Source organism: Nicotiana sylvestris, chromosome 8, assembly GCF_000393655.2.
Source record: "Nicotiana sylvestris chromosome 8, ASM39365v2, whole genome shotgun sequence".
In the NCBI taxonomy this organism is placed as follows: domain Eukaryota; kingdom Viridiplantae; phylum Streptophyta; class Magnoliopsida; order Solanales; family Solanaceae; genus Nicotiana; species Nicotiana sylvestris.
Genome location: NC_091064.1, coordinates 89185371 through 89200601, shown reverse-complemented (window position 1 = coordinate 89200601; position 15231 = coordinate 89185371). Strand labels below are relative to the sequence as shown.

The window sequence follows — 15231 nt, the reverse complement described above, 5'->3', positions numbered from 1 at the left end:
TCTTGATTCCCTCTCTGTATCCCTTGGGGGCTTAGCTGCCAACCTGTTAGGATGAACTGAGCCTGAGGGGCTCCCAACTGGTCGTCCTCGACCCTAATCTTCGATTGGTAACGGTTATGCACGTCCGACCATGTCACAACTGTGTACTCGATCAGATTCTGCTTTAATTTTCGAGACGCGATTGAACTCCTCTCATTCAAACCCTGCATAAAAGTTTGTACTGCCCAGTCATCTGAGACTGGTGGTAATTCCATTCGCTCCATCTGGAACCTGGATACGAACTCCCTTAACATTTCGTCGTTCCTTTGTTTTATCTTTAAAACGTCTGATTTTCTTGTAGCCACCTTTATGGCCCCGGCATGTGCTTTCACCAAGGCGTCCATTAACATAGAAAATGAATCAATAGAGTTCAGAGGCAGGTTGTGGTACCAAATCATAGCTCCTTTTGACAAAGTTTTCCCAAATTCTTTCAACAATACTGACTCTATCTCATCATCATTCAGGTCGTTTCCTTTAATTCCGCAGATATATGAGGTAACATGCTCATTGGGGTTAGTTGTCCCATTATATTTGGGTATATCGGGCATGCGAAACTTCTTGGAGATGAGCATCAGAGCCGCACTCGGAGGGAACAACTTTTGTATGAACTTTTTGGCGTCCAAACCTTTCAAGACCGGGGTGCCCCTGGTATTTGATCAACACGGGAGTTTTAAGTCTCCACTTTTTATCATTATCCTCAGTCCTCTTTTCTTCGGACTCGATCCTCTTGGTGAGTTCCTTGAGCATCCTCATAATTGTGGGGTTAGTCCCCGAGCTGTTCTCGTTTGATCTTTCTGGCACATGCTCAATACGTCGAGTATTTTTTGGTTCGTCTACACTTGGAGTTTTATTGTGACTTTGAAGTTGAGCAATGGCAATATGTTGAGCTTGTAGCATCTCGAATATTACTTGGAGGTTAATTCCTCCATCTCCTACACCATGTGTTCTTTGGCCACCAGATCTGACTTTCATGCGTACACTTGCTCCGGGGTTTGCGCCTAGATCCGCATTCAAAGCAATATGTGAACTAATGTCTACTGGTTCTGCATTTGACACTTCTCCAGGGTTTATCGGTGGTACATCGACCCCTAGAGCAACTATGCTGTCATTTTCTCCATGGAACCCAAGGCCGTTATCACCGTGTACGGGTGCATTTTGTGAGTTTGACATGTTTTATCCTAAAATCAAAGAATCTTTGACAAGAACAAATGTGAAAATAACGTGCATTATCAAAATCAGTATTGAAACAAACACTATTATATTTAGCCCCACGGTGTGCGCCAAACTGTTTACCTTGAAAATACGAGTAACAATTAAATTTTATTTGTGGTTTTAAAGACACGTGATTTAGTTCAATACCAGTTAATAATCAAGAAATATGAAGTATAGATGAAGGAAATAAGTAAGACTAAACCAGTAGATAAGTCAGTCTCGATCGAGCCAAAGTGACCTCGAATTGGTCAAGAACAATAAAGCAAGAATAATAAAGCTAAAAGATAATTCTGATGAACAATGATCGAAAAAGTAAGATAGTATATTCTTTGTCGATGCTTGGATGATGTTTACAAATGAATGAGATTCTCTTTATATAGGAGGGGAACCCTAAATAAGGTACGTTTCCATTTACAGTAAAGAAACTTATTGGGATAGCAGTATAACCGCCTAGTATAGATTTGTACTAATTCGTACAAATCAATTTCGGAATTTACGCCATGATCTTGGGACGTGGCAAGAATCTTATCCTTCTATAACAAACTCATAACGACACTATCTCGGAGTTGGTCATACTTGGCTCCGATGCTCCTTGAACACTTAGGTTTTCGTGCCTCTTATTCTGCCTTCGAGCCCGAGCTTGGTCTTTATCGAACTTCTGCCCTCGGTGCGACGTCTCGAGCCTACTAAATCGGGGACACCTAATTTCACTGTACACACGCGAGCGCGCACACACATACACACACACACACATATATATATATATATATATATATTTGTGTGTGTGTGTGTGTGGGTGTGTGAGATTATGTGTACTTTTGTTTTTGTAAATGTGGAAGAACATAATTAATATTCGATGCTTTCTTTTATGTTTTTTTTTGGTTTTCCACCTAGTGTACGGTACCCACATTGGGGCTCGACTAGATCCATATTCACACCGAAAAGTCTCACATTGGGGGGTAAAGCGCTCCCTAACAAAGACGACTCCATACCCAGGGGCTCGAACACGAAATCTCTAGTTAAAGATGAAGGAGTACTTATCACTCCACCACAACCGTTGTTGATATGCTTTCTCTTATGTTATTGTACACACAACTAACTTACTATCTTGCATTCTCGCTTTTTTGTCTTTCTACATTGGCTAATTTTTTTTTTTTCGATTAATTTATTTGAGGCGAAAATTATTTGCACCCCGAACTTCACTTTAAAAATTAAATGTTTCCCCTTCTCCCTCCTCAACTTTGAACAATAGACATTCTCCTATTTTTTTTTCCAATGCAATGCCTATTTTTCTCTTGGTATTTTTAATCCTCCATCAATGTAATAATATCTTTTATATTATATATCGTATTTTATTTTTAATAGGAGTATTTTACCTATATAAGTAGATAATCTTTAAGGAATTTGTTAATAAAATTTACCTTCAGTTTTGTTAATTGTTTTTTATATTACCTGCATAAAATATGTTTATAAAGTTCTCACTATGTTTATTTAATTACTACTTCTTACTTTTCTTTTATTTTTCGTCTCAAAAATGATATTTATTTATTTTTAAAAAGGAAAACAAGTTATGGTTTTAAAGAAGTGAAAAAGAAAAGACAAAGTTGATAATGTAAGGGTATAATATGTACTTTGAAAAGTCAAATAATGTATGAGGGGGAGAATATTTATTATTCAAAGTTGAAAGGGGAGTTTGATTTTAGAGCAAAGTTGGGAGATATAAGTGATTTTTGCTGAGGTTTTTCATTTTTCATCACTAATCATGTATTTTTCCTCCTCTCTTTTATTGTCTGATATTTTATTTTGCTTAAATCTGTTTAAATTAAAGGTAATTACATTTGACTTAGTTAATTATATAAAAAATGAATTATTAAGTATATTTATTTCACATAATTCTCTTAACCTTTATAATTATAATAGTTTGAAAAAGCAATCTCTTACATCTTTTGAATGGGAATGATAACTTTTTTGAAATATTCACGGTAAGCTTAGAATTATGATCCAAACAATGGCGGATTTGATCTGTCTCTTTTCCCCTTTTTCTACCGTTTCTTTTGCTTTATTCTCTCTTTTATTATTCAAAGTTCACATATATTAAATAACTTGTCTAATATTTAATATATATGTTTGCTACATATTAACAAAAATGGAGAATCAATTATTTAATATAGACCGATTTTCTTCTATAGTACTATAAATTATGACATGAATATTCAATTATATATTAATTGTTTTTAATAACCGCGCGAACTAATAAACTAGTCCTATTTAATAATTGTTCCCTCCACCGATTGGATAACTACAGAACCCAATAAAAATAATAGAACCAAACCAAACTTATTTTGGCCGAAGTGAATCACACATTTAAAAAGGACCAAAACTAAAAGGATCAAATCGAACCAATAAAAAATAGAATAAATAATTGAATGCGTGTCTTTAATTTTGTGCCAAATTTTATATTTGCAGAACGTATAAATAGTCACGTAAATTTAAGGGCGAATATGCTTAGGATGATAACTTTTCATCTCCATTCACTAATGATAAAAAAGTAATAACTACAACACACAAAGCATAAAAAAATTTGAGATTGAACTTTTTATATCCGATGTTCCAAAGGGACAAATTGAGATTGAATACAATACTACTGAGTTTTTGCAGTCAAAAACCGAAGAGGTGAAAAAGATAAACCTTGTAATAGTAGATAATTTTCTGTGCAAGTTGCATTACAGTATTTAGTATTTAATTAGATGAGAAGACAAGGAGAAGAGCCGTCAGAATCCACACGCCCTTTGTCCTGCTCTTACCTTCCACCTCATTTCTCTTCACCGGAATCACAAAATCTTCACTCGACGCCTCTTTCTCCGGCCAAATCTACTTGTAAGTTTCTCTTTCACCCAGTGAATTACATTCGTTTAGAATACGAATTTTCAATATTTAGTTAGTCAATTTCTGAATATTATGTATTCTGAAGAAGATGAAATGTTTATCAAGGTCATTTAGCAATCTTTTGTAGTGATCCAATCGTACTCATTTCAATTTTGGAATTAATATTGGATTTTGAATTTCTATTTTTTCAAAATTTTATGATCTCAATTTACTTTCTTTCTTTTCAAGTGTGTTTGAATTGAATCTGAAAGTAGAGCTGAAATGAAAGTGATTTAAGTTTGTATATTTGTTCAAGTACGGAGGAATATAGCCTATTTATTTCATTTAGCATGTCAATTGCATCAGCATCTGCTTTTTCTCTCTATTACTAAAAGTTCTTGAATATCTTTAATCAAGTTTTCAGTTCTTGCCGTATTAAGTTTGCTGGATCATAGAGTTTAGTTGCTACCAGATGCTGTATGTGTTATGCTGGTGCACCACTATCTTTAACATAGGCATGCCAATTACTAAGTTTGGCCTTAAACTCTTTGAAAACTTAATGATTATGATAACTTATCAACTTATCAGCAAAGTATAAACATCGATATTATCCAAAATCATTAATTTTGTATCGATATAACAAAAAGCAAAGGCGGAGTCACGATTTGAAGTTTATGGGTTCTGAACTTGTCATCAAACTCATAGCTCGTCTTAGTTGCTGAATTCGCAATTAAATATTTATACATATTTAATGAATTCTCTAATGCCAATACAAAGTCTAAGCAAAAGTTACTGGGTTCGCCTGAACTTGTACCTAATGTTCTAGCTCTGCCTCCGAACAAAGTACGTCATTCATACATACATGAATTCAACGTTCTTTCGTATTATGAAAACGGTCAATAATAGCATCATTGGTTACATTTGCAAGTACTTCCTTCTCAAAGTAATAAACTAAACAATTATTTTAAAATGCATCACTAATACTATTATGCAATTCATCTTTGATGTGCTTCATGAACGAGAATACACTTTCTAGCGTTGCAGTCGCGACTGGTAAAGGAAGGGTTTGTATTTTTCTAGTCGTGGAGAGCGAAGACGGGTTAGGGCTTTTGACTTTTGAAGGGGGGATTTGTAAAAGAAAAAAATAAACTAAGTTGACTACTATGAAAAATTATTAAACTAAAGTTGAATCCAGAATAGGTAAAGAATATTAAATGTAGTAGACTATTACTACTAATCTATTGTTGAAAAGAAAAAAAAAATAGTGAAAGAGCAAAGCTCCTGAAGTTGGGCCTCGAACCCAGGTCACAATAAGCAAGGAAAGAACTTGTGCAGACTGCTCAACTGGTGCACCAATCCAGCTTCCTTGATTGAGGGGGCACAAGTAAATTGTACATGGGTTTCTCAATATATATGCAGATATATATACAGGGTTTTTGCCGAGGTTTATGGGGGTTGATGCACCCCTACCCTTAAGGGTAAGTTCGCCTCTGGAATAAGTTGAATCTCATGCTCCATTCTGATTTCGCTCAAGATATTTGGAAGACATTCCTTCTTAAGTCGGCATTCACTGGGTAATGACATTTTCTCTTAAAAAAGTTACCTGCTGCCTGTTATGGACAGTATGGTACTTGGATCTCAAGGAAGCAATGACAACACTAGAAAGTTCTCTACATTGGATTTTCTGGTCTATGTGGAAAGAGAGGAATAAGTTAACAGCTGTTCTGAAGATGATAGGCTTCTGTGCACTTGGTAAATTAGATGTTTGTATACTGCAATCATGGTATAAAAAGGCCTGCATGTGGGGTGGGGGCCAGATAACTTATGGGAGTTTACTAGTACCTAGCATTCTTAGCGCAGTTTTCTTTACAGGTTGAGTTCCTTTCATTTTTCATCTTTTGCTTTCTTGATTCTTCAGTTGTATCTTTTCTCTACATTGTTTCTTGTTTGTGTACGTCATCATTAAGATATGCCTCCTTTAATCAGATACATGGCCAGAAGATTCTGATTTACCCCTTCTAAGTGGTTTTGGCGATAAAAGTTCACTGCTTCCCACTTGTCCGTGGTTGTTTAAATGATATGTTAGTGGTTCTCTTTTTGTGTTTCAGCTAAAAGTAATGGGTATATACCTCAGTTCCCCCAAAACAGAGAAATTCTCAGAAGATGGTGAGAATGCTAGGGTAAGATATGGTTTATCATCAATGCAAGGATGGCGTGCAACAATGGAAGATGCTGTGAGTATCCCCTGTATCCCTGCTACTTACTTTAGTCAGTATGTTTTGTGATATAATTTGTGGAATGGAAATAAGTTGTTTGTTTTTATTCCATACATTTGGGATATTTATGATGCAAGATACAAGACAATAAATGTCAAAGAGGAAAAACACGGGTCTATAATTTCACAGCTTTCCACCTGGTAATTGGTAAAACTGAGGATTTTGGGCTGTCTCAAGCGGTTCCTAGAGGATGAGGTTATGTTTATAGTTGATTGTTCGCTTTCTTACTCAGGAGCAAAGTAACTTGTTTAAACTTTGTTTGATTTTGGTTTCTCTAGCTATTTTATCATTCTGAGGGTCTCGTCACATGTGTGGCATGAAGTTAAACTGGTATTTTTTACCATGGCCGTCTTAAGAGTCTTGACCAACTTCCTTTGCTTTGCCTACAGATTCATTGTAAGACTAATAACATTTCCAAAGTGGTAAGCTTTGGTAGTGGGACTACACAATGTTCTTTATGCTCGTCCTTCCTCTTAATGATCTATCTGCAGCCCATCTCACTTATCGGTTTAGACTCCTTCTGCAAAATAAAAGAAAAGTATTAAGTAAGTCAAAGGAAGCTGACGGAATCTTTCAGTGAAAGGAAATAAGCTAAAGTTATTTAATTAATTCTACTCAAGGTAAAATTGTCTTTAGTATCCTAAAATCACAAAATAATTAAGAATTGGAACTGTTATCAACTGAGATTACAATGTTTGCTTTTTTATCAGTTTAAATGCATCATAAAGGTTCATGTTATTATGGCCTTAAGTATTTAATAAATGCTTTTATTGTCATAGTTACTCTGAAACATGTTCTCAGTGTTTGTCTTATCATAGTGTTTTATTTATGGATAATCCAAAAGTATGTAGGAGTTAACTTCATCTTGAGCTGACCTTTCGTTCTGCTCCTTTGTTTAGCATGCAGCAATACCTGACTTAGATGCTTCAACATCCTTTTTTGGTGTCTATGATGGTCACGGAGGTATATATCTTGTCGTTGCATGGGTTAATATTGAGATGCTATACATTGTTTTTTCCCCGGACAAAGTAATAAATTTCATTAAAAGAAATGAAACATATGCCTGTATAAAGAAGTACACCGGAAAGTAGAAAGACCTACAAAAAATTATGGTTTCTACGTAAGACACCCAATCTCCTATACATTTAGGAATCTCGTGGGTGCACCAAAAGAAAATAAGGGATAAGAGGCTATTCCTCAAGTGTAAGTCCTTCTCTACTCCATCAAAATCTCTCCTTTTACTCTCTCCCTACAGTCATCATAAGTGCTAGAGGAGCAGCATCCCATGCCCTGCATCTTCTCTTCCGTTTTATAACAGAGGCATATAATAAGTTAAAACATGGTCTGGTCAGTTAAGGAATTTTTACCTGGAACACAGGCTTGTATTTCACATTGCGTTCATTGTATTTAACCTCTCCCTTACTCTAAAGGGGGGACCTGTTCTCTCTTTTCGTTTTCTTTTTTGAGAAGGAACTGAGGCATATAGAACTTAACAGTAGCTATGAAATCATGGTTCTGTTGCATCAAACATCAAGTGTGATGCAGTGCCATTTTGTAAAAGAAATCTTTTATGTTCATTCAGGTAGTAAGGCCATGGTCTGAACTTGGTATAAATGCATTATCAATTTTAGCAAACTTGCATTATGGAAGATTGTCACGACCCGGATTTCCCACCCTCGGGAGTCGTGATGGCGCCTACTCATAGAAGCTAGGCAAGCCACGAAATGCGGAAAATTCAACCTCTTTCATTTTAGCCTTTTTAACCAATTAAATTAGCATGTAATCAACATTTAAATAATGACGAAAGATGAAATTTAAGCGGAAGACTTAGATAAATATTATACCAAAACTGATACGAATAAAAATCCAACATATATCTCTACCCAGAAACTGGTGTCACAACATTCACGGACTGTCTAGGAATGCTACATACAAGTGTCTGAAAAAGGAAATATAGTCTGTCTTGGATACAAAAGAAAACAGAACATCTAAATGGATAGAAGAGACGCCGGGCCTGCGGACGCCTGCAGGGCTACCTCGGTGTCTCGGTGGACTGAAGGCTGGCTCCCCTACCGCTGCTGACCAAGCGCTGCTCCTGTATCTGCACATAAGTGTAGAGTGTAGCATCAACACAACCAACCCCATGTGCTGGTAAGTGTCTGGCCTAACCCCGGCGAGGTAGTGACGAGGCTAGGACCAGACTCCAAATAAACCTGTGTAGTTATGTATATATATACAGCGGAAAGATAAACGGAAACAAACAATTAAAACTGGGGAGGGGAAACATGCTTCGGGGAATAACAGATAAGGCAGAATCTCAATAAAATTATAAGGAAACCAAAATTTAACTTCTAACAAGGATAAGAAAAATAAAGGCAAATTTCACTTTCATTTTACATCTTGTTGCAGGCGTGCAACCCGATCCCATTTCTCATATCTTGTGGTAGGCGTACCACCCGCTCCCATTTCATCATATCTTGTGATATGCGTACCACGCGCTCCCATTTCATCATATCTTGTGGTAGGCGTACCACCCGCTCCCATTTAATCATATCTTGTGGTAGGCGTACCACCCGCTCCCATTTCATCATATCTTGTGGTAGGCGTACCATCCGCTCCCATTTCATCATATCTTGTGGTAGACGTACCACCCGCTCCCATTTCATTAAATCTCGTGGTAGGCGTACCACCCGCTCCCATTTACAAGCCAACACAAAATCACAAGGAATCCCGACAAGGGAACAAAAGCAATATAATGACTTTCCGGCAAGGGAGCAACAATATCGAAACAATCATCCCGGCAAGGAAGAATCAGCTATAACCAATCCTAACTCAACTTCTACTCAGCTCAATTAATACCAATACTCAATCATAAATAAAATCCACGAGAATAAACTAAATCTTTGCTCAATATCGAGAATCATCAATTAAAGCATCCGTAGTAATATTTAAGAACACAACAACTATCAATTTAAGACTTACGGTCATGCTCGACTCCAATGTATAGATACCCGTCACTATGCCTATTCGTCATACTCAACAAGAAGCAATTAACAAATAGGACTCAACTCCTAATCCCTCAAGCTAAGGTTAGACCGAACACTTATCTTGATGCCTCGAACACAACTCAAGTTTCAATTATAGCTTTACCCCTTGATTCCTCCGTCAATTCGCTCGTATCTAGCCACAAGTTACTTAATTACATCAATAAATGCTAAATGAATCAATTTGAATGCATGAAAATGAGTTTTCCAAAGTTTTACCCAAAAAGTCAAAATCGCCCCCGGGCCCACATGGTCAAAACCCGAGGTTCGAACCAAAACCCGATTACCCATTCCCCCACGAGCTCAAATATGTAATTTGTTTTGAAATCGGACCTCAAATCGAGGTCCAAATCCCCAATTTTTGAAAAACCTAGGTTCTACCCAAAACACCCAATTTCTCCCATGAAAATCATTGATTTGAAGTTGAAATCATGTTAAAAGATGTTAATGATTGAAGAAAACTAGTTAAAAACTACTTACAATTGATTTGGAGAGAAAGGTTGTTTAAAAAACCGCCTCTTATGTTTTTGGGGTCATAAGAAAATGAAAAATAACTGAAAATCCCGTCTAAATATACTGCCCCCTCAGATGCCCTGTGCGGACCGCACAAAATCAACTGCGGCCGCACAGGTTTCCTGTGTTTTGCAGTGACAAGTCTTAGTATTTTGGCCATAACTTTCTCTACAGATGTCCAAATTGTGATTTCTTTACCTTTCTGGAAACTAGACACGAAGGGCTACAACTTTCGTTTTAAATCATCTCAAAATCCCTTGTAGATCAAAAGATATAGGCTTCCGAAGTCGGACCAGTGAATTGCTCTTCACCGCGGACCGCACCAAAACTAGTGCGGCCGCACAGGCCTCTCCGCGGCAGCAGTCTATATCATGCGGACCGCATTGGCCTGTTCAGAGGTACTTCACCTCTCTGAGCCTGCAACAGCTCAGTTTTTAAGCCTAAGACACCCCGGAACCTACCCGAAACTCACCCGAGCCCTCAGAACTCCAAACCAAGCGCACACAAAACCTCAGAAACATTGTACGGACTTATTCGTGTAATCAAATCATCAAAATAACATCATGAACATCAAATTAAATCTCGAGATTAATGAAATTTTCTCAAAACTTCTTTACACATCAATTTTGCTATTTAAGTCCGAATGACGTCATATGACATCCGTTTTTCACCAAATTCCACAGAAATGTCTTAAATCATATATAAGACCTGTACCGGGCACCGGAACCAAAATACGGGCCCGATACCACCATGTTCTAAGCAAATTTCATTTCAAATTTCTTTAAACAATTTCAGAAAACAATTTTCTTTAAAAAATTCGTTTCTCGGGTTTGGGACCTCGGAATTCGAATCCAGGCATACGCCCAAGTCCCATATTTTCCTACGGACCTTCCAGGACCGTCAAATCACGGGTCCGGGTCCGTTTACCTAAAACGTTGACCGAAATCAAATTTATTTATTTTACAGTCAAAACTTATCATTTTTCACATATTTTCACATTTAAGCTTTCCGGCTATGCTCCCGGACTGCGCACACAAATCGAGGTGGTGCTAAGGGAGGTTTGTAAGGCCTCGGAACGTAGAATTTCATTGCAACACAAGTGATGACCTTTTGGGTCATCACATTCTCCACCTCTAAAACAACCGTTCGTCCTCGAACGGACAGAAGAAGGAAGTACCTGAGTCAGGGAAAAGATGGGGATAACGGCTCTGCATATCGGACTCGGACTCCCAGATCGATGCCTCAGGAGGCTGACCTCTCCACCGAACACGAACAGAAGGAAAACTCTTCGATCTCAACTGACGAACTTGCCGGTCTAGAATAGCCACCGGCTCCTCCCCATAAGATAAGTCCTTGTCCAACTGGTCAGTGCTGAAATCTAACACGTGAGATGGATCGCCGTGATACTTCCGAAACATGGACACATGAAACACTGGATGCACGACTGATAAGCTCGGCGGCAAAGCAAGTCTATAAGCCACCTATCCCACTCGATCAAGAATCTCAAACGGGCCAATGAACCTAGGGCTAAGCTTGCCCTTCTTCCCAAATCTCATCACGCCCTTCGTAGGCGACACTTGGAGCAATACCCGCTCACCGACCATAAAAGCCACATCTCGAACCTTGCGGTCTGCATAACTCTTTTGCCTGGACTGAGATGTACGAAGCCTATCCTGAATAATCCTGACCTTGTCCAAGGCCTCCTGAACCAGATCCGTACCCAACAACCGAGCCTCTCCCGGCTCAAACCATCCAACCGGAGATCGACACCGCCTACCATATAATGCCTCATAAGGAGCCATCTGGATACTCGACTGGTAGCTGTTGTTGTAGGCAAACTCTGCTAAAGGCAAGAACCGATCCCATGAACCCCCAAAGTCAATGACACAAGCTCGGAGCATATCCTCCAAAATCTGAATAGTCCGCTCGGACTGCCCGTCCGTCTGAGGATGAAATGCTGTACTCAACTCAACCTGATTGCCAAACTCTCGCTGAACTGCTCTCTAGAAACGCAAGGTAAACTGCGTACCTTGGTCCGAAATGATATGACACCGACACACCATGAAGACGAACAATCTCCCGGATATAGATCTCAGCTAACCTCTCGGATGAATAGGAGACTGCCATAGGAATGAAATGTGCTGACTTGGTCAGCCTATCAACAATGGCCCATACTGCATCGAACTTCCTCCGAGTCTGCGGGAGTCCAACGACAAAGTCCATAGTGATCCGCTCCCACTTCCACTCGGGAAGCTCAATCCTCTGAAATAAACCACCAGGCCTCTGATGCTCATACTTAACCTGCTGACAATTTAAACACCGAGCCACATATGCAACAATATCCTTCTTCATTTTGTTCCACCAATAATGTTGCCGCAAATCCTGATACATCTTCGCGGCGCCCGGATGAATAGAGTACCGGGAGCTATGGGCCTCCTCTAAAATCAACTCCCGAAGCCCATCCACATTTGGCACACACACTCGACCCTGCAATCTCAAAACTCCATCATCATCTAAGGTAACTTGCTTGGCACCTTCGCGCTGCACCGTGTCTCTAAGGACACACAAATGGGGATCATCATACTGCCGATCACGGATACGCTCCAATAAAGAAGAACGAGCGACCGTGCAAGCTAATACCCGACTAGGCTCAGAAATATCCAACCTCACGAACCAATTGGCCAAGGCCTGAACATCCAAAGCAAGCTGCCTCTCACCGACCGGAATATAAGCAAGACTGCCCATACTGGCTAACTTCCTACTCAAGGCATCGGCCACCACATTGGCCTTTCCTGGGTGATATAAGATAGTGATATCATAATCCTTCAACAACTCCAACCACCTCCTCTGCCTCAAATTCAACTCCTTTTGCTTGAACAAATACTGAAGACTCTTGTGATTCGTGAACACCTCACATGCCACGCCATACAGATAATGCCTCCAAATCTTCAATGCGTGAACAATGGCTGCCAACTCCAAATCATGAACCGGATAGTTCTTCTCATGAATCTTCAACTGCTGTGAAGCATAGGCAATGACCCTGCCCTCCTGCTTCAACACTACCCCAAGTTCAATACGTGATGCATCACAATAAATTGTATAAGGTCCTGAACCTGTGGGCAAAACCAACACCAGTGCCGTAGTCAGAGCTGTCTTGAGCTTCTGAAAGCTCGCCTCACACTCGTCCGACCATCTGAACTGGGCACCCTTCTGGGTCAAACTGGTCATCGGGGCTGCAATGGATGAAAACCCCTCCACGAACCGACGGTAGTAGCCTGCCAATCCCAAGAAACTCCGAATCTCTGTAGCTGATGCTGGTCTAGGCCAGTTCTTGACCGCCTCAATCTTCTTCGGATCCACCTGAATACCCTCTGCTGATACAACATGACCCAGGAATGCAACTGAACTCAGCCAGAACTCACACTTCGAGAACTTAGCATATAGCTGACTATCCCTCAGAGTCTGAAGAACCACTCTGAGATGCTGCTCGTGCTCCTCCCGGCTGCGGGAATATATCAAAATATCATCAATGAAGACTATCACGAACGAATCCAAATAAGGCTTGAACACTCGGTTCATCAAATCCATAAAAGTTGTCGGGGCATTTGTCAACCCGAATGACATAACCAAGAATTCATAATGCCCGTACCGAGTGCGGAAAGCTGTCTTAGGGACATCGGATGCCCTAATCCTCAACTGTTGGTAGCCAGATCTCAAGTCAATCTTTGAAAATACCTTGGCACCCTGAAGCTGATCAAACAAATCATCAATCCTCGGCAATGGATACTTATTCTTGATTGTAACTTTGTTCAACTGTCGGTAATCAATACACATTCTCATCGACCCATCCTTCTTCTTAACAAACAACACCGACGCACTCCAAGGCGAAACACTGGGTCTAATGAAACCCTTCTCAAGCAAGTCTTGCAACTGTTCCTTCAACTCTTTCAACTCAGGTGGGGCCCTACGATATGGCGGATAGAAATGGGCTGAGTGCCCGGATCCAAATCAATGCAAAAGTCAATATCCCTGTTGGGTGGCATACCCGGCAGTTCTGAAGGGAATACCTCAGGGAACTCACGAACAACGGGCACAGAATCAATTGATGAAACCTCTAACACTGGAATCGCGAACATATGCCAAATAGGCCAAACACCCCTTCTCGATCATACGCCGAGCCTTCACATACGAGATAACACTGCGGGTAGAATGACCAGGAGTCCCTCTCCACTCTAAATGCGGCATACCCGGTAAAGCTAAGGTCACAGTCTTGGCATGGCAATCCAAGATAGCGTGGTAAGGTGATAACCAGTCCATCCCCAATATAACATCGAAATCGACCATATCTAAAAGCAACAAATCTACACGAGTCTCAAGACCCCCAATCACCACAACACAAGAACGATGGACTCGATCGACCACAATAGAATCACCCACCGGTGTAGACACATAAACAGGAACGCTCAATGAATCACTAGGCATAATCAAATACGGTGCAAAATAAGATGACACATACGAGTATGTAGACCCCGGATCAAACAACACTGAAGCATCTCTATCACAAACCAGAACCATACCTGTAATAACTGCATCTAAAGCCTCAGCCTCGGGCTTGGCTGGGAGAGCATAACATCGGGGCTGGGCCCCACCACCCTGAACTACATCTCTGGGACGGCCTGCAGCTGGCTAGCCTCCACCTCTAGCGGCCTGAGCTTCACCTCTAGCATCTCTACCTCCACCTCTAGCACCTCTACCCCCACCTCTGGGTGGCCTGTGGGACACCTGGTGCCTGAACCATAGCGCGGGAACCCTGATGCGGAGAACTGCTCGAAGCTCGAGGGCAATACCTAGCAATGTGCCTCGTGTCGCCACAAGTAAAACAAGCCCTCGGCTGCTGGGGCTGACGACCTTGGAAACTTTGAAGCGGTAGTGCACTGATAGGTGTTGGTGGCGCACTGTAGGACTGCTGATCAGAATACTGTATCTGAGGACCACGGCTACCTGACGCACCGTGAGAAACCCGGAGTGCTGACTAGAAAGACCTAGGGGATGGTCTCTACCTCCAGACGAGTTACCACTGAATCTGCCTGTATGACGGGGCCTCTTATCCGACCCATGACCACCTCCCTATGGCAGGACCATCTCCACTCTCCTGGTCACATTGGCCGCCTCCTGGAAAGATATCTCACTCCCAGTCTCCCTAGCCATCTGAAGACGAATCGGCTGAATAAGACCATCAATAAACCTCCTCACCCTCTCTCTCTCAGTTGGTAGTATGACAA

The 15231-nt window shown here is 40.5% G+C and overlaps 1 protein-coding gene across 2 annotated transcripts in view; it reads left to right on the top strand.

Moving 5' to 3' along the window:
- Window positions 1-4005: 4005 nt before the first annotated feature.
- LOC104214991 (probable protein phosphatase 2C 60) overlaps window positions 4006-15231 on the top strand; it is a 32163-nt gene continuing 20937 nt past the window's right edge. Inside the window, exons 1-3 of one of the 2 annotated variants that reach the window (XM_070155606.1) lie at window positions 4012-4128; window positions 6225-6350; window positions 7292-7355. In XM_070155606.1, the coding sequence (XP_070011707.1) occupies window positions 6234-6350; window positions 7292-7355 (181 nt within the window). In that variant the 5' untranslated portion in view covers window positions 4012-4128; window positions 6225-6233. Of the gene's footprint in view, window positions 4129-6224; window positions 6351-7291; window positions 7356-15231 lie in introns of both variants that reach the window. The other variant, XM_070155607.1, reaches the window with a different exon arrangement.